The sequence below is a fragment of the Daldinia vernicosa genome (genome assembly GCF_022497035.1).
Source record: "Daldinia vernicosa strain CBS 139.73 unplaced genomic scaffold F5Y00scaffold_74, whole genome shotgun sequence".
NCBI classification, from domain to species: domain Eukaryota; kingdom Fungi; phylum Ascomycota; class Sordariomycetes; order Xylariales; family Hypoxylaceae; genus Daldinia; species Daldinia vernicosa.
Genome location: NW_025953990.1, coordinates 100,247 through 121,200, shown reverse-complemented (window position 1 = coordinate 121,200; position 20,954 = coordinate 100,247). Strand labels below are relative to the sequence as shown.

The 20,954-nt window shown below is 45.2% G+C and overlaps 9 protein-coding genes across 9 annotated transcripts; 4 read left to right on the top strand and 5 right to left on the bottom strand.

The window, feature by feature from the left end:
• The first annotated feature begins 281 nt into the window (after nucleotides 1–281).
• Nucleotides 282–2,558, top strand: F5Y00DRAFT_248695 (putative O-methyltransferase). The gene is made up of 4 exons (XM_048009481.1): nucleotides 282–964; nucleotides 1,048–1,563; nucleotides 1,642–2,003; nucleotides 2,098–2,558. The coding sequence occupies exons 1-4, from the start codon at nucleotides 716–718 to the stop codon at nucleotides 2,276–2,278; spliced, it is 1,308 nt and encodes a 435-aa protein (XP_047860414.1). The 5' UTR covers nucleotides 282–715; the 3' UTR covers nucleotides 2,279–2,558.
• A 206-nt stretch (nucleotides 2,559–2,764) lies between these two features.
• F5Y00DRAFT_199326 (ATP-binding cassette transporter) lies at nucleotides 2,765–8,074 on the bottom strand. The gene is made up of 9 exons (XM_048005321.1): nucleotides 7,312–8,074; nucleotides 6,919–7,219; nucleotides 6,599–6,845; nucleotides 5,493–6,546; nucleotides 5,158–5,423; nucleotides 4,786–5,057; nucleotides 4,678–4,733; nucleotides 3,006–4,619; nucleotides 2,765–2,943 (listed from the first exon to the last, which is right to left on the bottom strand). The coding sequence occupies exons 1-9, from the start codon at nucleotides 7,486–7,488 to the stop codon at nucleotides 2,788–2,790; spliced, it is 4,143 nt and encodes a 1,380-aa protein (XP_047860413.1). The 5' UTR covers nucleotides 7,489–8,074; the 3' UTR covers nucleotides 2,765–2,787.
• A 104-nt stretch (nucleotides 8,075–8,178) lies between these two features.
• Nucleotides 8,179–10,837, bottom strand: F5Y00DRAFT_199333 (fungal-specific transcription factor domain-containing protein). The gene has a single exon (XM_048005322.1). The coding sequence runs from the start codon at nucleotides 10,620–10,622 to the stop codon at nucleotides 8,661–8,663; it is 1,962 nt and encodes a 653-aa protein (XP_047860412.1). The 5' UTR covers nucleotides 10,623–10,837; the 3' UTR covers nucleotides 8,179–8,660.
• Nucleotides 10,838–10,905: 68 nt separating this feature from the next.
• On the bottom strand, nucleotides 10,906–12,592 carry F5Y00DRAFT_248692 (NAD(P)-binding protein). Its single transcript, XM_048009480.1, has 2 exons — nucleotides 12,314–12,592; nucleotides 10,906–12,237 (listed from the first exon to the last, which is right to left on the bottom strand). The coding sequence occupies exons 1-2, from the start codon at nucleotides 12,378–12,380 to the stop codon at nucleotides 11,396–11,398; spliced, it is 909 nt and encodes a 302-aa protein (XP_047860411.1). The 5' UTR covers nucleotides 12,381–12,592; the 3' UTR covers nucleotides 10,906–11,395.
• On the bottom strand, nucleotides 12,593–14,051 carry F5Y00DRAFT_248689 (uncharacterized protein). The gene is made up of 3 exons (XM_048009479.1): nucleotides 13,725–14,051; nucleotides 13,153–13,658; nucleotides 12,593–13,095 (listed from the first exon to the last, which is right to left on the bottom strand). Exons 1-3 carry the CDS (start codon nucleotides 13,783–13,785, stop codon nucleotides 12,874–12,876), a joined length of 789 nt encoding a protein of 262 aa, XP_047860410.1. The 5' UTR covers nucleotides 13,786–14,051; the 3' UTR covers nucleotides 12,593–12,873.
• F5Y00DRAFT_248688 (carbon-nitrogen hydrolase) lies at nucleotides 14,052–15,074 on the bottom strand. The gene has a single exon (XM_048009478.1). The coding sequence runs from the start codon at nucleotides 15,049–15,051 to the stop codon at nucleotides 14,071–14,073; it is 981 nt and encodes a 326-aa protein (XP_047860409.1). The 5' UTR covers nucleotides 15,052–15,074; the 3' UTR covers nucleotides 14,052–14,070.
• A 1,349-nt stretch (nucleotides 15,075–16,423) lies between these two features.
• F5Y00DRAFT_248687 (uncharacterized protein) lies at nucleotides 16,424–17,317 on the top strand. The gene is made up of 2 exons (XM_048009477.1): nucleotides 16,424–16,495; nucleotides 16,549–17,317. The coding sequence occupies exon 2, from the start codon at nucleotides 16,571–16,573 to the stop codon at nucleotides 17,270–17,272; it is 702 nt and encodes a 233-aa protein (XP_047860408.1). The 5' UTR covers nucleotides 16,424–16,495; nucleotides 16,549–16,570; the 3' UTR covers nucleotides 17,273–17,317.
• Nucleotides 17,318–18,178: 861 nt separating this feature from the next.
• F5Y00DRAFT_266550 (uncharacterized protein) lies at nucleotides 18,179–18,895 on the top strand (the record flags this gene model as incomplete). Its single annotated transcript, XM_048011956.1, has 1 exon — nucleotides 18,179–18,895. One exon carries the CDS (start codon nucleotides 18,179–18,181, stop codon nucleotides 18,893–18,895), a length of 717 nt encoding a protein of 238 aa, XP_047860407.1.
• A 967-nt stretch (nucleotides 18,896–19,862) lies between these two features.
• On the top strand, nucleotides 19,863–20,806 carry F5Y00DRAFT_274016 (uncharacterized protein; the record flags this gene model as incomplete). Its single annotated transcript, XM_048013285.1, has 2 exons — nucleotides 19,863–20,115; nucleotides 20,190–20,806. The coding sequence occupies 2 exons, from the start codon at nucleotides 19,863–19,865 to the stop codon at nucleotides 20,804–20,806; spliced, it is 870 nt and encodes a 289-aa protein (XP_047860406.1).
• Nucleotides 20,807–20,954: the final 148 nt, after the last annotated feature.

The following is a 20,954-nucleotide window of genomic DNA, read 5'->3' as shown; positions in this document are numbered from 1 at the left end:
AAGTAAAGTAGCAACACAGGCCACACTTTAACGCACAACATGTGACAGGGGTTTTACTTACCCATCATACCATAGTATAAAAGAACTAGAAACCGGTACGTGTATTAAGTAGGTAGTATGTAAAATGATTAGCGGTAGAAAGAGAATGGTCGGACACGTCGGATCGTGCGTGCATGATCTAAGACTAAACAAGGGGAAAGATATCTAGGTACTAAGTAGGCAGGTAGGTAAAGGAATGTTGGTTAATATAAGGATTTAGATCCAACGGGGTTAGTATATTTCGGCGATAGAGGTGAACCCAGGTGTCTTGACGTTCGCTTACCAATTCCTACGGGATATGAACCATGTCATGCATGCATGATAACAAGATCCAGATGTTAAATCTGAAGATCATCTAGAAAAGGAAGTACACCCATCCATTCTCTTCTCTATCCATGCTGTCTTGTCATGTTCGTGGGGGGCACTCGGCCGCCACACATACATAGTATCATCCTGAAATCCATACTTACACAGTATATTCTGCTTCAGATACTCTATCTGGCCTAGAATAGCCAAGCAAGGGAAACCAATCCCTTATATCGGATCCCTGAGACCCACTTCAAATCATGTCTCTAAAATATGCTGATATAAAAGCTCAAGGGGCACCTTACCTCGATAATTATTATCAACCTACCTGGGTACCTTCTAAAGATCCAGTTCTATATTCGTCATAACTATGTCTTCTATCGAAAGTTTAGCATCATCCATTACGGAACAAGTCTCAAGGCTCTCGTCCTTGCTCCAAGGAGAGGGCTTACCTTCCCCAACCTTTGAAGAGTCAGGATTCAGTGATTTCGGACAGGAATCGGACACGCCAGCAGGAAAGACATTGCGGGAAGCACGTAACAAAATAATTGATGCAGCCCACGACCTGATACGGTTGGTGCAAGGTCCGACTGAACATATTCTGACTTTAACTTGGGTGGTTAGTGTTGTTCCGATTTTCTTGTTAATTATCTGCTGTCCTTTGCTGAAAATATTACTTATACCTTTTGGGTCACCTCATAGACTGCAGACACGGTAAACATAGATTTGATTACTCGGTTGAGGATTCCCGAACACGTACCACTGGGGTCGTCAATATCGATCCAGGAACTTGCCGCTGCTATACGCATCTCTGAACCTTTACTGGCTCGAATAGTACGATATGGAATTGCCAACGGTGTATTTGTCGAGGAATCACCCAACGTCATTCGTCACTCAGCATCGTCGGCTGCGCTGGTGCAGAACCCGCACTTGAGCAATATCGTACGGTTCGGAGCGGAAGATCTTGGAAAAGTTATGATGAAAATACCGGATGCGGTTGTGCTTAAGCGCGATGACCCGGAGCATGCCCCCGACACTGCATTTAACCTGGCGTACGGCACGAATGAATCGTTATTCGTCCACTTCCACAAAAATGAAGCCGCAAATAAGAGATATCATGAGTATCTAGCGGGAAGAACAAGCACGCCCTTATGGTCTTTTGATCGTCTGCGTGCAGCCTGGCCATGGGAATCCAAGGGAAAGGTTAAAGTGATTGATGTAAGTGTTTCTTTTCTTCAAGGCACTATTATTCGTGCTTCACCTTTGCATATTTTCTCGTGAGCTGATAGAATTTAGGTTGGTGGTTCCAGCGGTCATACAGTCCTAGCACTGGCACCTTTAATGCCCGATGCAACATTCATTATCCAGGACAATAATCTCACTTCGTTAGAGATGGGACGACGCGCCGTTGCTGGAGATTCTTCTCTGAAGTCGCGCGTCAGCTTTGAAGTGTATGATTTCTTCAAACCGCAAACAGTTCAAGCCGATATCTACATTTACCGACATATTCTGCACGATTGGCAGGATGAGGACGCGGTGAAAATCCTGTCATCATTACTTCCGGTCCTAAAGCCAGGGGCAAGAGTTCTTATCAGCGAGTGTATTGTTCCAGACCCGCCTGCGAAGAGACTGAATACGTTGGCAAGCAAAATGCCTCGGTAAGTTGCTATGTACCTATTTCTCTTTAATTTTATAGCAAAGCTTTTCTTCCCCGATCACCACTTTAAATACTAATAAGTTGAGCGCATGTAGGGTAGAAGATACGTTTATGCTCGGAGCGCATGATTCACACGAACGCACTGTCGCTGAATTTGAGTCACTATTCCACCAAGTCAGCCCTGGGGGTTTTCGGCTTGTGGGCGTCACATCAGGCGCCGAAGCCGGAGCTTTCCAATCATTGCTTGAATTCGAATTTATTGGGTTGAGAAACTAGCGTAGTAAGCACATGCTTGGCAGCTTAAATTGAGGCTTTATCATGCAGTTCATGAGATCTACGCGGAAAAGGGGTAACTTGGGTTACATCGGAATGCCGTTGCTCCCCGTCTCGTGATTTTACCTGTTAGTGGTTTATTTTATGAGCGAGTATAGTATTACTTTAGCTATTTAGCCTACTTCAACTACCAATTGTGGATTAGATTAATTCTCAATCGATGATGCTTCCACCATGCCTACCACCTTAATATAGGTAGAGATAAGTCTTAGGCGCATAGAAAGAAAAAATATAAGTTAAAAAATACATATTAGGTACCTACCTAAGTATATATTCGAATCCTCCTATTCTCCTCACAATTCCTTAAAAATTCTATTCTATTCTATTATCGCCATAGCATCCGAATCGTAAAAAGAAAATATGTTGATCAATCTAACTATTTCTTACAACTTTTAACTCCAGTTTAGAAATATACTTCTCTAGATGATGGCTTCTCCAGCATCTTTAATGATTTACTGCTTTCGGGACAAATTTTGGGGTATCTTCCACTTGTGAATAAAGATTAGATATGTTGCAATAGTCGCAACCGTGTAGTTGAAAAGAATGAAGCCGATAAAGATACCGATATTGTTAGCGCGGCTACTATAATCAAAGTCATATTGCTTGACCTACGTGATGTTGAATAACTCGTTAGCCTCTGATATCAAGCATATCGGACCGAAGAACTTACATATTCGTCTCCGTTTGCATATGGACAATACGCGCAGTCTCCTATGGCATTCTCGTCAACTAGATACCCCTGAGCGGATGACGAACTGAAAAAGGATGCAGCATATTCGCCGCATGTCTGGTTTCCTGGAGCACGGAAGACAGATATCTCCGACTCAGAACAAGTTATCTCAAGTCCATGCATAGCGTTTGTGGCGAGGCTTTCAACGAAATAATAGAGTGGCGACACATTGTAGAACCACCGCCAGCCCCTAGGAGTAAGCGGAGGCGGCGAAAGAGGACCGTTAAAGGTATTAATCATAAGCCAGACAAAGCCGGTTGCTATGTGTGCAGCTCCAATGGTTGGGAAAATTGACGCTATTAATTGCGCGACACTGCTCGTAAAAATATGGTAGAGTTCGTACATCAAGAACGCGTAACCGGCGCGTTCGGATGAATAAAAGTACCCTGTCATGTAATACCACAAGACCCAATAGACGAATCCGCCTATAAGAGTAAACGGTATCTCTACTATAAACGCGCTCAAGACGAAGACGGACCAGTGATAAACACGAGACTCCTTTTCGCGTGCAAGGAACTGATCGCGGAAGGCAATAAAACGTGGCTCGATCTGTAGAGTAAGCACAGGCCCTGTGATGATGCCAACAAAAATGGAGAACATGCGATTTCGCGAGTCGGTCATGCTGTTCGACAATTGTAGGAATGACAGACCGTTGATGAGACCCATCCAGACGTTCATCTGAATCTTTCCAACTACGTAGTCTGGATCCCGCCAATAGTTCAAGAAGGCTCGATGGAGTACCACTCTTATTTGTTCACGGAGAGACGCAGCGAAGGCCGTGTTATGCTCATCACCCTTATTGTCGTGTACATTCCCTGATAATATCTCGTCCAAGCGCTGTCGGGCCGCATGATATTCTGGCGACTTCAACCACGTCTCAGACCAGTCAACCGGAGCGTTCACCGTAAGATCGAGAACATAGTCGGCCGGATTCTCCGTATCCCCACAGGGCCGTGCATGTCGGCCAAAATATTCGACTAGGGTTTGACATTGCGGTCCCATGGGTCCGAAATACGCCGTCTTGCCACCAGGTATGAGGAGCAAGATGTTGTCAAACTGTTCGATGAGCTCGAATGAGGGCTGGTGAATTGTACATAAGATGGTCTGTCCAGCATCTGCAAGTTTGCGCATCAGAGCAATGATAGAGAATGCAGAATCCCCGTCCAAACCAGATGTAGGCTCGTCTAAGAAGAGTAGGATATCCGGCTTTGCTGCAAGCTCAACGCCGATGCTCACTCGTTTCCGTTTCTCGAGACTTAGACCGGCGCCAGGGGTACCAATTAGCGCATCGGCCACATCATCCATTTCAAGCATCGAAATGACTGCGTCAACATAATCATACTTCTCAGAGATAGGAACTGAGGCTGGTTGGCGGAGCCTGGCTGTAAGACGCAGTGCTTCTCGGACGGTCGCCGTGCTAAGATGGACATCCTGTTGCTGTACGAAGCCGGACCGCCGGTTCATCGATTGAGGAAGGGGTTCACTGTCAAGGTATAATCCACCACTTACTATGCCAATGGTAACCCTCTGGGCGAGTGTATCTAAAAGTGTAGTCTTTAACGCCAGACGTTTGATTAGCAGGAGCCAAATTTGTAAATAATATTATACGAACCTTTCCTGCACCCGACATCCCCATCAAAGCGGTCATAGCGCCAGGTTCTAACCATCCTATGCAAGCGTTAGGGGTGAATAAAACTCAGGTGGACTTGAGCAGTCTTACCAGAGACATTGTTTAATAATCGGCGATGTTTCCCTCCCACTTGAATATCTAGACAAAGGTCTTTCCAAGCGAAATGATGTCTTGAAGATTTAATCGGTTCTCTGGTCGTAGTCCGGATTTGCTGCGAGAGAACTGCCTCGCTTGTGTCCGTATCTTGTCCTGGGGACTTCTCTTCGTCCGAAGTATCTAGAGGTTTTTTCTGTAGGGCCCCTGTGCTGTAGAATATCGTAGACAGATAACCGGCGGGGGTTTTAAACCTCTCCATTCCAACCCTAAATCAATCAGTACACATCTTAGAGATATTTTTTTTTTAAAAAAAAAAAGAAAAAAAAGAAAAAGAAAAAAGAGAGAAGAAAAGCTAACGAAACGTACGTGACGCAAATAGTAAAGAAAACGAAAAAGGCAGCATTAATTCCAATATCCCTCCAGAGGTTAGATTGGAAGAAATTATAAACCGTCTCGAGATAATCCCGTCCAGAAAGCGTTAAGTTGCCGGGAATCGAGCTTTGTACTGCGCAGACTTGGAAAGCAGTGTCATTGTAATCCAGTCCCCGTGGGACTGTATCCTCTTCGCTGCATTGGTATTCCCTCGATACGAACTCATTCAGCATAACAGATTCGAAAGCATAATATATCGGCTAGGCTGGTTAGTTCAGGAGTTCTCCGTAATTACCTATAATGCGTTTAAATAGGGGTCCAGAACGTACATTTATATATCGTAGCCATCCTAGCCATACTTTCATCCCCGGTGGATTGATGTAAAATCCGGTGTAAATGATAAGTGAGTTCATCAGAATTCCTACTGGGAGAACAGCTCGTGTTGGAGTCGTAGTGAATACAGCAATGGTACGAAACATCACCCCCAATGAGACAAGTGAGATCCACAACGTGAGGAACCAAATGAAAAACGGACCAGCCTCCCGTTTAAAATTGACCATCCAGTATATCGGTAAGTTATAAAGGATGAAGATGACCTTCCAGGGAATATCAGCAAGGATTTGTCCAAGTGCGTAAGCGCCCGGTCTATAAAAACACAATGCTCGCTGCTTAAGAAGAATGGGTCTTTGCGCAAAGGTATTTCCAAACTCCGCAGTAGCTTGAAGACACATAATAAGGGCGCAGAAAAACAACGCCGATGATCTCGTATAAATCCCGTGGGTGACTGCTTGTTGATCTCGAAACAGTGTGCCCAGCATCATTGCTTGAGCTACGGTTCCCGCGGCTTCTGCAACCCAAGTACTTCGATCCGTAAAGTGAATGCGGTAGTGACGAATAGTACATTCGTATATCTGTCTGTAGAATGGCAACTGGAAGCTCGATACCTCTCGCGATGGCGATGGCGTTGTATCATTCGAAAATCCCGAAATTTCCTGTGCGTAGTGCTTACTTTCTCGGTATCGTTGTTCGAAATCGCCTGAACTAATCGGTACGAGTCGTCCATTGTGGTCGCAGCGGACGTGACGAGACTTGGGATTTCCGGACATGGAGGTTAGAAAATCTGTTAGCGATGTTTGAGGTGGGCATTCGAATCCGAGGTCCTGGAAATACTGCTTCGATTCGCTAGTAGGTCCAAAGTATACCACGCGGCCTGAGCTTAGTACCAATACTTTATCGAAACAATTGGCTATTGCATCGCTGGCTTGGTATAGAGACACGATGGTGCAGCATTGACTCTGAATAGTATACTCCCGAAGCATCCGGGCGATCCGAAGTGCAGTGGAAGAATCAAGGCCGCGAGTCGGATTGTCAAAAGCCATAACACTAAAAGGGGTCAGTTGGCACACATGTGTCGCTTGCTCATGAGGTTTCTTACCTAGCCCGCGTACAGAATGCTTCGGCCAGAGTCACGCGATGTCGCTGACCTCCACTAACACCTCGAATATAATCATTCCCCACCGGAACATTCGCGACGTGCGCGAGATCGAAGAGGTCAAGAAGAGTTTGTACATCATCGTCTAGCTGTTGAGAACGGTTGGGGGTATCGATTGGGGTCCGCGCATTCAATGCAAATCGGAGCGTTGTGCCTACAGAGAGACTATGGAAATGGATATCGTCTTCCCCTATTTATTTAAAATTGTTAGAATTGCAATAGGACATGTGAATAATGACTAGTTTAACTGCGGGAAGGCTCACCAGCATAAGCCATCTCCGCTGGGTGGCGCGATTTCATTTCCGTTGCGCTCCGGCCGTTGTACCATATTTCTCCATCTACCGCTTGATATTCATCCCGCAAGTTTACCAGAGTCTTGAGGAATGTCGTGCAACCACTCCCGGGTTTTCCAATAACCATCAACGTCTCCCCGCCGCGGATTATACCGGACGTCGAATGGAGGAGCGTGCGTGATGGTTTGGGTTCTTTCGATAGGTACGACGCTGGATTTACCTTCTCAGCTAAAGCAAGCAAAGCTGTTAGGATTGTTGGAGCTTCTTGATGCTATAGGGAGTTAATTTCGTATCTTGAAGACACAAACAATGTTTTCCTCTTCCAATAGTTCATCTTATGAATAGGGGATAGTTCAGACTTACGCCAATTCCAGCTCCTCGAACAGTAAGGTTTCGAAATACTACGTCTTGCTTCTCCTTATTCCCTCCGGGGCGGTTGCGTAAGAATGACTGGATCAATCTAGGGATCGTATTCTCGTCGCTAGCCGCGTCCTCATGGCTAAGCTTGAGCCCGCTTTGGGTAAAGGGGACCAACTCCATCACGACAATATGCCTGAATAGAAAGATGTTGAGAAAGAACTCGTTGATTTTGTTCTAATGTTATAAGATTTGGCTTTAATATAAATAGGTAGCTAGCATTTCTGACTTCGTATATATTGACTCTATCAAATATTTCCCCTGTTGGCAACGAATGCTCGGGTAAGCTAATCGATGGGATGTCCACCTTATTAGAAATCAACGATTGCATTGGTGACGGAATTAACTATTCACCAGGATAGCAGACCGATTAAACTTTTTACCGAAATCTCCTCTTCCAGTTTCATCCCGTAAGATTTATTCTCGTCCTTGAGCCTACGATTGCTTCATATGGATATACTCCGGATAGGGGTGTAAAAATGATTGCTGAATAAGGCGAAATTAGCACCGGCTATACCAAATTTAGCATTCCGGAGCAGCACGTAGATCCATAGTATCCCGGAAGCTAACCGGAAGGGGCAGTGCCCTCTTAAGATTCTTGGAAGCTTATCGTCTCCTTTTCAACCTGGAACGACTGGATGAAGAGTTGACCGACTAGAAAGTTCTTTACGCGCAAGACGCTGAGCATTCTGGAGGAGAATTGCGCAATTCTTTTACTTGGGCCTTAAAAATAAATCGTGCCTGTTTTCCAGAGGTGCGATGGGTTGTATCACACCTCATTCGCCCCCAAAATCCGAGGATGACATTGATTCTAATGTTAACGTATCGGATATGGATATACTAAAAGCCTTACAAGATGGGTAATTCGTATCGCCCTTTCCTCAGTGCTCGCAAAGTAGATGGTATAACTTTAGCGGGTAGTATACCATTTATAATTCTCAAAATACTGCCAGCGGGTGGGCCATAAGCCGGCCATATAATATATCGATATATATGGGCATTGGTTTAGGTACCTGTATTGATTGAAGGGAGCTCTAGAGCTGAAGTCTTCAGTGGTAGTATGCTCTTCTGAGAATATGATGACATATTAAGGGGTCGGCGTTTAGTCTTTATAGTTATCAGTCAAGCCGAGTCGGATTTTGACCGACAGAGACCGGTTCAAGGGCTGGTCTATTGATAATAGAGATGAAAACTGGATATGCGATAGGTAGATTAGGTGGTATATAGTCGGTTGGTTGGTATATTTAACGCCGGGACTGGATTAGGTATGCAGTAAAAGCACGCGGATCATGTCTTTAAGGGAGAGGAGAGAAACCTTCGTTGCCAAACGGAAGATTCGGAAAATCGGCTAGGACTCCTGTGATCCCATCGGTATAGGTCAGCCACGCATTAGGGTCTGTGGTATCTACCCATGACCACAATTCGTCACTACTTGGGCGTGAAAGATCGAGTGGAGCCTCTGTGTTATTCCATCTCATAATACATTCCCTCTCCGTATTGGGGGATGCTGGCCGCCCGCCTTTCGATTTCAATATATGCACCAAATTGTCTACTTTGGCACAAAGTGAGCGGGTCACGGCTGCTGCCCGAACGGCCACCGAATTCCCTGGGTCCGCTGCGCTGAAAATCTCTAAGGCTAGCTGGACATGGTGGCGAGCAGCAGGTGCATATATGCAAAACGGATATCCCATAAGAAAACCGATCAATGTGAGTAGGGCATTCCACTGCCATTGCCATATTTCACCATGCCCACAGAGCACGTCGGTAGTGGACATGATGCGATGAGTGAGGTCTACTGTAGCTATAGCATGTTGTAGTGATGTTGTCGCATGAGCATCTCTCTGGGGATTGCTTTTTGGAACTACTAACCCGGCAGGGAAACAAATGAACGGTCGATGCAAACCGATGATCTCGTCATAGTATTGAAGCTCTAGGAAAATTTCGCCCAAGGCTCGAGACGGGCTCATATCGGCCACGGAAGAGATCCAACTGTAAGTCTCCTTGCTATCCCATTTACTATCTACATGAAGTGGACGCCCAAGAGCCGGGCGTAGCTGTTGATCTCTCCACTCATGCAACCGGTAAACTTCTGTGGAGAGGGCAGATGCGCGTGACACGACTTGCGCGAGACGATCCTCGTTTGGAAGATTTGGATGCCGACTGAGTGCCTCTGTCACAGCTAGAGTAGCCCTAGTAAGAGCAATCGCCCGGGTATGGTAGGTAAACTCATCTGTAGGTGGTAACGGGCAGGTCGTATCGGCAAGTTGTACTCCACCCGGACGCCCCAGCAACCGCGCACACCTGAAATTAAGATGAATGATGGTCCACCAAATGCGCCGGGCTAGATAGGCGTTCGGGTCGGAATCCGGTAGCCCGTGATGCAGATCGAGTGCCTGCGCAATGCGCAAGGCTAGTCCAATCATATTATACGCAGGCTGGTGTTCACCTGCGTCAAGAAGATATAAAATCATGAGGACATAGCACTGTAAACATTCCAATGACGGCTCTGCGAAAACAGCATACTGACTAGTGGCGGCCAGGCAACGCTTGAAGTACGCAAGAGAAGGGCCCCCTTTTTCAAAGCGTAGACTCAGTAGGCGACGACTTAAACCTGAATTATTAAGGTAGTTCAAGCAGAGGGCAATGATACCATCTACCACGGGGAGAGTTTTCAACTCGGAACCATCAGGCGCCCATAAAGTTTCAAATATTGCATCCACATGGGCACGATTGACAATAGGCTTAAGAGGATGACATCGCGCCCAGTATATATCCAGCAAGTGTTTTACCTGCGACCGGGAGAGCACGGTGGTGGGCCCGTTACTCTCGTTTAGTAACGATTGTCCATCTGGGGATGGATAGGGGGGCGGTGGCGAGTCACCTACGCAATCAGACGACAACTGGGAGATAGTAGAGCAGAAGGCGTTGATTTTAGACATGAAACCGACTGTCGAATCCATTCCATCAGGCCTTGATGAGACGGGACTAGACGGAGCAGGCTGCGAGCATGGGCCGGCCGCCTCCTGGATGGGTATGGATTCGTCCTGAGAAGTTTGAGCATTCTCCGAGGATTGTTGGCCAGGAGGCGAGGAGACGCATTCTATATTATTGGCCAGGCATCGCGAGCAGGGTAATTCAACATCACAACGCACCCGGTGTACACGGCAATAGTTGCATGCCCGTGCTACTTTAGACCGTCTAGAATTCCGCCGAGATGAGCGGCTACCGGAAGGCGTTGACGCAAAGGTGAAGAACATGGTTAAGTTAAGATGGATTAGAAACCTGCTCGAAAATTTCCGAGTCGCGCTGAGTAAGTGAAGACATTACGAAGAAGATGAGGTTATTTAGACGGTTATTTAGACCGGTGAAGTTGAAATATTACTAATAATCGTAAGTTTAGGTACTTGTACATACTAAATTATAGCGAGATACGGCGCCATAACTTGTAGTGACCGGCCTAAAGTAAACCCACTTACAGGGAGGGACGTCTTTAGATCCCCACCCACCCTACAAAATTTAAACCATCAACAAACAATACCACGAATTCTTATAAATGTCATCAAACGTAAGACCTAGTCCATTATTATCACGAGACTCTTAGTTCTTAGTTTCCATTCATATCTACCTTAGGTACCTTAGTGACTTAACATAGCAGGAATAATAGCAGAAGAGGTAGATTCTGTTTCGACAAATGTTCAAGAGGACCGATCCCTTTTCTACCGAGGATGTCCCTTTTAACAGGTTGCTAACCCATTTCATGATCGCAGATCCGCAGTGCCAGAATATCAATTGGGACATATTCATCTATAAAGAACTACTTAGAAACTATAATCTCTATATTGTACAGTAGGTAAGAGTACGGTAATTGAAGCGGCGAAATATGTGATTGAAGGCATCGTGGCTCACTATGGTGGGGTTCGTCCACGCTGCGCTCTAAAAATACAGTCCCTATGTATTGTACAATACTAAACATCAGATTACCCTTTATCGCCAACTATACACTCATAAGTCGTCAATCATCCCAATCCAATCATAGTGCCTCTATATCTTTTAGTTCATTAGCAGTCCACTCCCAAAGCCTATCAGCCAGCGCCTCATCTTCAGCCAGCTTCGATGCTGCCGCCTTCTTCCCGACCGGTTCATAGTATTGCCCATTCTCTACCTTTTGGAGCGGAGCCGTAGCCGCCCACAGCGGGTTATACGCGCATTCGGCCGCGCTCTTCAGCAAGAACCTAGAGACCGAAATAAGCCGCTTTAATATAGACTGTTTTGTATGATCTAGCAAGCCCGTGTTGCCAACGCCCGGGTGCACGGGGATGCTGGTGATTTGCGGATAGCGCTTCGCCATCGCCTTGCAGTACAGGATCTGCGCTAACTTGCTCTGGCCATACCGCGCGAATTCGCCGGCGGCTCCGGGCTCTCTCAAGTGCTCGAACTGAATACCTCCAGGCGGAGCGTAGTTATGGCCGTACGACGTGACTTCGACGTGTCTTACGTCGGCCCCGCCCTCGGCTGTGCGCAGTAGGATGGGACGCAAAACCTGTAGCATCACAGCGTGCCCGAAATAATTACTGCCCCATTGAAGCTCGAATCCCTCTTCCGTTAGGCCAGGAGGCGTAGCCATCATGCCGGCGTTAGCAATGAATACATCAAGGCGATCTGACTTGAAGCTCTCAGCAATAGCTTGTCGGATCTTGGCGCGGGGTGAACAGAGGTCACACTTGACGAAGGTGACCTCAGTGTTTGGACCCTTAGCTTTAGCGGCAGCGAGAACTGCAGCGCCAGCTTCTTCATTTCGACCGGTGAAGTAAATATGAGCGGGATTGTGTGAAGCCAGGAAGAGAACTATTTCTTTCCCAATCCCTGAGGTGCCTAGATCATGATCAGCTAAAACTCATGCAGAGGTACCTTATACCCAAAAGCACCTACATATCGGTTATAGGCTTACCTCCTGTGACAAACACAACTTTCCCTGATAAATCGGGTATATCCTTTTCTGGGTTGAAAGAAGGCATCTTGGGTGGGTTATGGATGATTTTGGCAAACGAGAATTCAGTGATGTAATATCTGGGCCCTTATGCTGTGAGCCTTGAGGTAAGATGTCAACAATGCCTTATGTATATACAAAAAGTCGTATAATCTAGACTGATGTCAGATTCGGAGAAGATTATCTTCCCGAGATCCCGGATAGTTGCCTGGATACGATTCAGCTCCTAGGACTCTGGAATACATCTCTATTAATAGATTGATATTAGGTATAGCTACGGCTGTCTAGGTCTAGTTTTCCTATCTCAGGTAATAATAGGATCTCATAGCTTATCGTTCCACCATCGTAATATCTGGTTGTAGCTCTTCAATCTTCACTCGGAGTGAAGGAGCCACCCCGCCCCCGGTACCTATTTTTCGGGTCGCGGGTTTAGAGGAAGACTTCTGAAGAAAGTATTCGGCGGCGTGACGGTCAAAATACTGGGTCTGGGTCCCGGGCATAGCGATTTCTATATTCCAGAATTATGACTCAAAGATCCAGTCATCAGTGAATTGGCCATACTCAATATCGGGATTGCTTTTAAAAATATCATCGTACTTTTCGATCTTGCTTGACGGGTTTTTCGCTTGTCGGAAGTACTCCTGGATTTGGAATTTTATAGTCGGGTCATTCCACATCTTCGCCATCCACTTCAAACCGTCTTCACTAATCCCAGTCAGGGGTAGTTGGTAGCTGCGAAAACGCTACATTGATGCATGAGCAATAGCAAAGATACAGATTCAATTCTTCCCGGTACTTACCCATAGAACAGGCCAGAAGAAGGCATCGGCAATACTGAAGCCGCCGTATAAAAATCCTTGATCCTCTTCGCCTAGCTCTTGCAGCCTTTTCTTAGTATCTGCTCGCGCCTTGCTCCAAAGTTCAACCATTCCCTTAATCTCCTTTGCAACAGACTCGCTGATGGGGATATCGCCAGCGTATTTGCCGAGGAAGTTGGTCGCGTATGTATTACGGATCTCATTGAAACCGGAATGCATCTGCGCTACTGCTGTTCTTGCTAACGCCCTTAACTTAAGGTCCTTTGGCCATAAGTGAAGCTCTGGGTGCTGCTCTGCCAAAAATTCACTTATGGCAAGAGAGTCGGTGATCACGAAATCTTCGTCTTCCGCACCTACTTGTAAGGCAGGGAGCAGACCTTTCGCGAAACGTGCTGGCGGTGCGGCGGCCGGATTATTCATGCCATAAAGTTTGATATCGCAGGGTATGTGGAAGTATGAAAGAATAAGTTCGACTCGCGATCCCCAACCTAATATTTGTTGTCAGTTTTCAAGTTCGTCAATAATGTTAAAGTTATTCGTAGCAATTGACGTACTCGAGTATCGGGTAAAGTACACGTGAAGGGTGTAGTCTGTTTTCGATTTGCTATCGGCCATTATGATGATAGAATATAGGATGAACTGTAATATATTAAAAGAAAAGAATGGAAAACGGCGTCAATATAGCAAAGCTTCCACGATACTTAAGCTAAAAATCCACACTAGGGGTATAGTGAGGGGATGTCACGAAAGTCCGCATCGTAAGCCATCAATACGCTATTATACCCGGCCGATCACGGAAAACAATGAAGTTCTCAATTGACTCACGAAAGACCCACCAACTTATACCTATACCTAACACCAAGATAAATTTATAGAACCATTATTAGCGATATGTAGAAGTTATGATGCATTCCACGGGATAGGACCGACAATATCTGGTTCATCTTTCCATCTCTGTTCCGTATTAACATCCAACCTGAAGAGCTCGGGGCGCTTATAATGGCCAGCCCCATCCACATACGCCTTTACCAGATCTAATTGAGATAGATCAATTTCTGCAGCAATTATCATATCTTTGCCACCTGTGTAGGGACCTTTGATAATCGAGCAAAAGGGGTGAATGATAGTGGTCCAACCACCGCCATCTTTCACCTTATCTTGTGGACCTAGATTCTGTTCCATCCACTGTAGACACGTCTTATCAACGTAGCTACTGGGACAAAGTACGAATACTTGCGCGGTTAGAGCGTGCGTCTTCATCAACGCCTCAATTTGTAAGCACGCCACATCCTCGAAACCCTCAAGAGTATCGAGAGCCGGCCAACAGCCAACGTGAATGTGCTCGCCCTGATCGATAAGGGCTTGCCGAGCCCCGTTTATCGTATGTTCCCAGCATGCGAGCGCGCCAATTTTATACCCAGCACCTTTGGGCTCATAGCTTTTGAGCGTGTAGCCAGATCCCTGTCCCCATACAAGTCGTTCGGCCCACGTAGGTTGAACCTTACGATGGACTCCTAAGATTGTACCGTCTGCGTCAATAGTTACGATGCTATTGAATAACGTGTATCCATCACGCATACGCTCGGAGATACCCAAGACGACGACCATCTTGTGTTTCGCGCACGCGGCTTGTACTTCGCCAAGGTCGTCTGGTACTACGACACTCTGCGCAGCATAGAGCGCTACTGTCGAAGCGTCGGGCGCATAGCAATTTGTGAAGTAGGGAAATCCGGGGACGAAAACTTCGGGGAAAGCAAGAAGCTCGATAGACTTGTGTGATGCGTCGGAAATAGTGGTGGTCACTTTACGCAGGCTGGCAATCTTGTCCATATATACCGGGGCGGCATGTACAGCAGCTACTTTAACTTTCTTGTGAATCATTTTGGAGCCTTTCTAATGGTAATCTGAATCGTAATAATTATGCATAAGATAAGTTCAAGTTGATTTTGCCACATGAGTAGGTAGCTACATGTATGAACTCAGGATGGGAGGTGAGGGGTTCCCCCCTTTTCCAACGTACCTAATTTGACAAACGGACATATGCTGATCATTTTAAATCATATATGAAACTTCTTCTCAACTTAAATGCTGCTAGATACCCTAGGCCCGATAGCTTGCCCTCTCATAACCCACCTCTTATACATTCAGTATCTTCGCCTAGGTGAGTTATGACCCTCGCTTCCCTACGGAGAGCATGACCTTTGATAGTTGCCTGAGCTTTTACCTAGCTTTTGGGGTCAGAAATCTTTCATTACGGGAATATAAAATATCTTTATTTATTCGCGCTCTCCTTCTATTATTTGTTTGAAATATAGTTTCTTTGGTTAATTGTCAAACACATTAAGGGGAGCGTGCTCTATCATGTGTTGTAATACCATCTTCTGCTATTGATGCTTTGTCTTATTTGCATGAAGGCAACCACCTGGTCTGTTTTATTTGTTACCAGAATGTAAGGCGAACCAAACCGTGGAAAAATACCTAAACTAATCACGCAGTTTGAAGTCTAGTATTCCCAAACTAGCAAATAGTCAATAACGCAAGCCGATGAGGATGAGGATTATAAAGCATGGGTTAGGCGCTAGTTTCGTAAATTCTTACCTCTTTCCTTTGGATTACTCTAGGGCAATTCTTTCCTGATACAATTTATATCCCATATTATTCAAGATGTACCTACAAAAGGTACGGTGCGGCCGATAACAAATCAGTACCTCATAAACATTGATAATTAGTATCAATCATGCATAATAATCCATACGGACTTGACCGTAACCATTTACATACTATTGACTCACAAGCCGTAGCCAAGATGGCTATCCAAGACCCAGGTGGGCCTTCTCGGTGTAATGATTGTACTGAACTCGGGTGGTTTGTTCATCGAGGACTTGATATTACAGATCATTCAAGTGGCTGGCACCTATCAATTCCATGATTCTGACTCAATATCGTTCTTATACGCTTATACGTATAAAAGTCTATTATTCAGGTCTATTTCAGTTTCAATCCCATTAGTCACCGAAGCCCCCTACTAGTGACTGAGATAAAACTATCCAACATAGTACACCACGTAAGGACGAAATAAATCATAAATCACGATGAAGGGTATTTTTCTAACTTACGTGACTAAGGAAAATACCATATACGTCCTTCCATTCAGCCCCGGAAATATTTTATATATAAACCCTCCATCCCAAAAGCTCCTGCTCTCTCCATACATTTCCTTCCCAAGTTACCCTCCCAACCTTCCTTGGACATTGGATCATCAAGAAACCCTGGACATAAACCAGTATCCCTCCAGAGCCAATACCCTTCGTCAATAAACTTTACAGTAAGTCCTACTAGCAAGAGAAAAAAGATAATCAATTTATTAACCGATTCCAGGCAATTCCAACTGTATCTCGCGATGTCGTCCACCATGAACAACGAGTTCCCCAGCTACCTCCAAGCATTCTTTCCAAACAAACTTTCCTTTCCCATCTTCAACCTCGGCGCACATACCCGTGATATGCACTTCACGGTTACTGTGGATCTTCGTTTCAAGAACAAGCCACTTATGGTTCTTGATAACTTTACCAACGACGGCAATGTCCTAGCGGTAGTCGGCAAGCCAAACATCGTTCATGCCACACACAAGACCGAAGTCCAGGTCGGCGATACTACAATTACCTTAATCAACCTCATGGGCAATATTTACCGCTCGTTTATGTTCTCATTAAAATTGGACTCAGGCCGTGAGAAGTTTGAATGGCGACCCACTCAAGGCAATGAAGTGTGCAATATGTTCAAGCACGCTAAGGGGTTCAAGTTGGTACGCCTTGACAGCAAAGGTCCTGGGGACGGAAAGGGCGGAAAAAGAGACGATCGACATGTGGATGAGACCAGCGATGGAAAAGAGGTTGTCGCTGTCTGGGCTACTGAAAAGAGCCTAGTGCCGTCGAGCTTGACGCCAACCAATAAGCCGTTCAAGTTTGAGTTGCGTGCAAGCGGCAAGTCTGGGGAGTTGGGTAGCCAATTTGGCTATTTCGCCCTCGCCACTGCCCTAAAGATTTGGTCTTATGATGTTCAAGGCGTCACGTATTTCAGTACCACTCCCGTCTATCGTTGATCATTTTTTGAGGAATAGGAGAGGGGCTCCTGGAGGCAGGACTACTAAAATTTCGTGTTGATTTATTAGTTCCGAGACGATATCCCAAATTGAGTTCCATCTTCGGTTTCTGATTGAGTTAGGTGCCTATATTGAATGTAACAAGATGTAGTGGGTTGAGTTCTAGTAGTTCTACCTGTGGTTTTAATATTGGGCCATGATTTACCAGCTGTTATGTAAAGACTCATTTCACGTTAGGGTTTACTCTAGGTAAGAAAACAGCTCCTGCGTAAGAATAAAGTATAACAAATGGAATTATTGGGTTTTTATCCAGTCATGATTTCTTGGGGCTCATTCATACAATGCAGATTTCTTAGGTGATAGACAGCTGTCAACTTTGTCATTCGACTCACCTGGTACAACTCACATACACGTATGCAAACAAATCCCAGTGTTATTTAACAGCCCCATCCTAGTTGCCAGAGTGCATAATGTTGACGGGCCGTCATTTAATTCACACATCTTCCACCCGTCAGGTATCCAACAATATTCCCCTCCAGAAATTTCGGCATCATCTTTACTTCCATACACCATTTTCATCACTTCGTCTAGTTGATGCTTGTTTCAATATACGACTTAAAAGGTCATTAAATCAGTTCTGCCTAGCCGTAAAACCGAGTGTATTCCGTCTGGATAAATATTCAATGCACTAGAACCATCATTCTAGCATTACTCCAGGAACGAATAATCTCAACACTGCTCTAAGTCGGGATATACACCTTAGCTCTATTATAACTATTCTAAATTAACGACCCTTCAACACTAATATCTACACTCGCACGCCTTGTTATTCAAGAATACAGTAAGTTGTGCCTATAGACAACAAAATCGATCATGAAACTAACAACACTATAAACAGGTTTCAACATGGCCGAGGATTTCCCCCATTATCTGAAGGTTTTCTATACCAATCCCTATGAAACGAAATTCAGCCTCGGTCAACACGCTCACGACTTCCGCTTCACGGTGTCGAGGGGACCTATCGGATCGAAAACAATCCTCACTCTTCACGAAGGGTCGACCACAGACGGCCAGATCTCAGCTATTGGGAAAGAGACAGGCTGGTTCCATCAAGGATATAGGATGGCCAACGAAATCATCCTTCCTCCTATAGGAGAATACCCTAACATGTTCACTTCGACCATGAGACCCGAACAGGAGTTTACTCGTCGTTGGTACCAGTTCACGATGAAGGTGGGCGAGGGCGAGGGGTTACACAGCGAGAAATTTGAATGGCGACCTACTCAAGGCAACGAGATCAAAGCCATGTTCAAACATGCCAAAGGGTTTAAGCTGGTACGAGTGGGGGCCGAAGGACCTGGTGACGGACGGGGCGGGAAGAGACAATCGAGACAGTTGGGGGAAAGCAGCGATGGCAAGGAGGTAGTCGCCGTTTGGGCAACCAAAAAAGTTATACTATCCATAAGCCGCAGTCCCTTCAAGTTCGAGCTTCTTGGGAGCGGCAAGACCGGCGAATTGGGTCGACACTTCGGGTACATGGCTCTTATGACGGCACTTGAGACCTGGTGTTTCCAGGTTTTGAGAATACACGACGACTACTCCCCTTATGTCGCTCGCCATTGATATTCCAGGGGAAAGGAATACTCAAGGAGTGTATTATGCTTCTTAGTTACTTTAAGATAGAGCACCTAACAAATGGTTCATACCTATTTATGGCACTCGCAAATTTGCTGTTATAGCCTCTCTCCAGAACCAGAATATAGAAAGCGTCATGAAAAACGATGTCAAGAAAATTCTATGGATTCCATGCTTCTGTACCGTGCATATCTAAAAGGCGGAGATAAGTAGCAGAACTCACGACGGGTGTTTATACTTAGTAACATCTAGCGTTCGAAGAAGTGTTGGCTATGCTATTGCATGCATCTTATGCACCATTTATCATGATAGCTACCTCCTTTATTTAAGGGTTATGCCTACCTTCCCTTCTCGAAATAGTACGTACATAAGATATTCTAAAAAAGAATACCATAATGCCATTGTTTAATTCCAGTATGGAACCTTGTTAAGTCTCAACATACTATACCATCTAATTATAGGTAAGTGGTCCTCCATAATTACATTATTTAAAGCTCGCCGCTGTTTACCTGATCTAAAGCCGTTATCGGCAAGGGAGAAGAGAAATCCATAAAGAAGATACTCCGGGATACTTCGTCCTTTAGTATTCTATAATAGGAACTACATGTATCAAGATATAGGGCTAGGTTTTGATCACGAGGGAAACAAAGGGAAATGTCTTGACAATCCTTATTCTAATCACAGCCTTTCATTATATTGCCGACACAAATGCTCTACTATGACAAAGCGCCTAAAGTTTCATATTAACTAGGTAGTTCCCTCGACATCTAGTAAGAACTTAAGATCCAGTACAATTTGGTTCACTCGACACGAATTCAGATACAATATCTCAAAAGCACTTCATAGTTGGTCGAAGTGCTTGAGACGTATCACTAGAATATGTGGATATCTCCTGTCCAGCTCTTCTTGACTATACTATATTAACAAAGGACCCTGTCAAGGGATTATTGTCACTATGGCCATACCGGTTATCCCCTCGCGTAGTCCAACCAACAACGTCGTCTATATACGAACTCTCATGATCGACTACGCCTATTCAAATTACAAATATGTGATGACCCCTAAAGAAGCGGAGGAGATTTTAACGAAACCATATTGGGACGACGTCGACGCTTTTTGTAGTTATAGTACGTATCACCAAGAGTCCCCCCTCCTTCCCCTTTCCGGCTCGCTACGGGGCCAGAAGTTCTTAACAGATTATTATAGGAGTTAGTGCTTCCAAAATACATTGAAATCTTAGTACATTCCTATAAGGGGCGCATATTAACCTTCGTTATTAAAGTGATACAAGCGAGCTTTGGACAACCCGTGTCCAGCACAAGTAACGTAAAGCTTCCTAGCACAATAAATATATACACTGATGAAGAGCTCAACGCCATGGAGTCAGGGTTAGTTGAGCTCTTACCTCCTAGGAATGCGGAACTCAACGTGAGTGAAGAGTCAAGCGCGGAAAATGAGCGGCCAACTATGAGCGACAATCAAGAGAACCTTGTTAGATCTATATCACAAACTGCCACCAGAATCAATGAAGGGGATTTAGAAATCGAATCCGAATTTGAAGGCGAGTACCTTCCTCGTTACACCCCTGAAATTCTTCCGGCATACACTCCTTTCGGCGTTACGGAAATTATGTCCGAAGACCCCCTAATAAGTACCGAAGAGGCCAGAGAAACCAATAACACCGAAGATGTCCCCATATACGGTACCAATGAAAGGCATTACGACGAGACAAGAGCACAGGATGCCTCAAGACTTGGTATCCTCTATACTCTACGTTCACGGATGAACAGAAAGTTCCAGAGTGCCAAGCAAAAGCTTGCGTGTAGCTTTAAGATTGTCTCGGCTAAGAAAGCTCTAAAATTAACCCTTGCAATTAAAAAAGAATATCAAGGAAGATAGTAGGTAACTATGCGGAGGTGGGCTTTTCCTTTTACCAATCACAATGAGAAGTCTAAGTAGAGTGGTTAGGTGTTCAGACCACTCGTGGCTTCGATGTTTATAATTGTCACCTTTTAATATGTTTAAAAGTATGTTTACTTAAACCAAT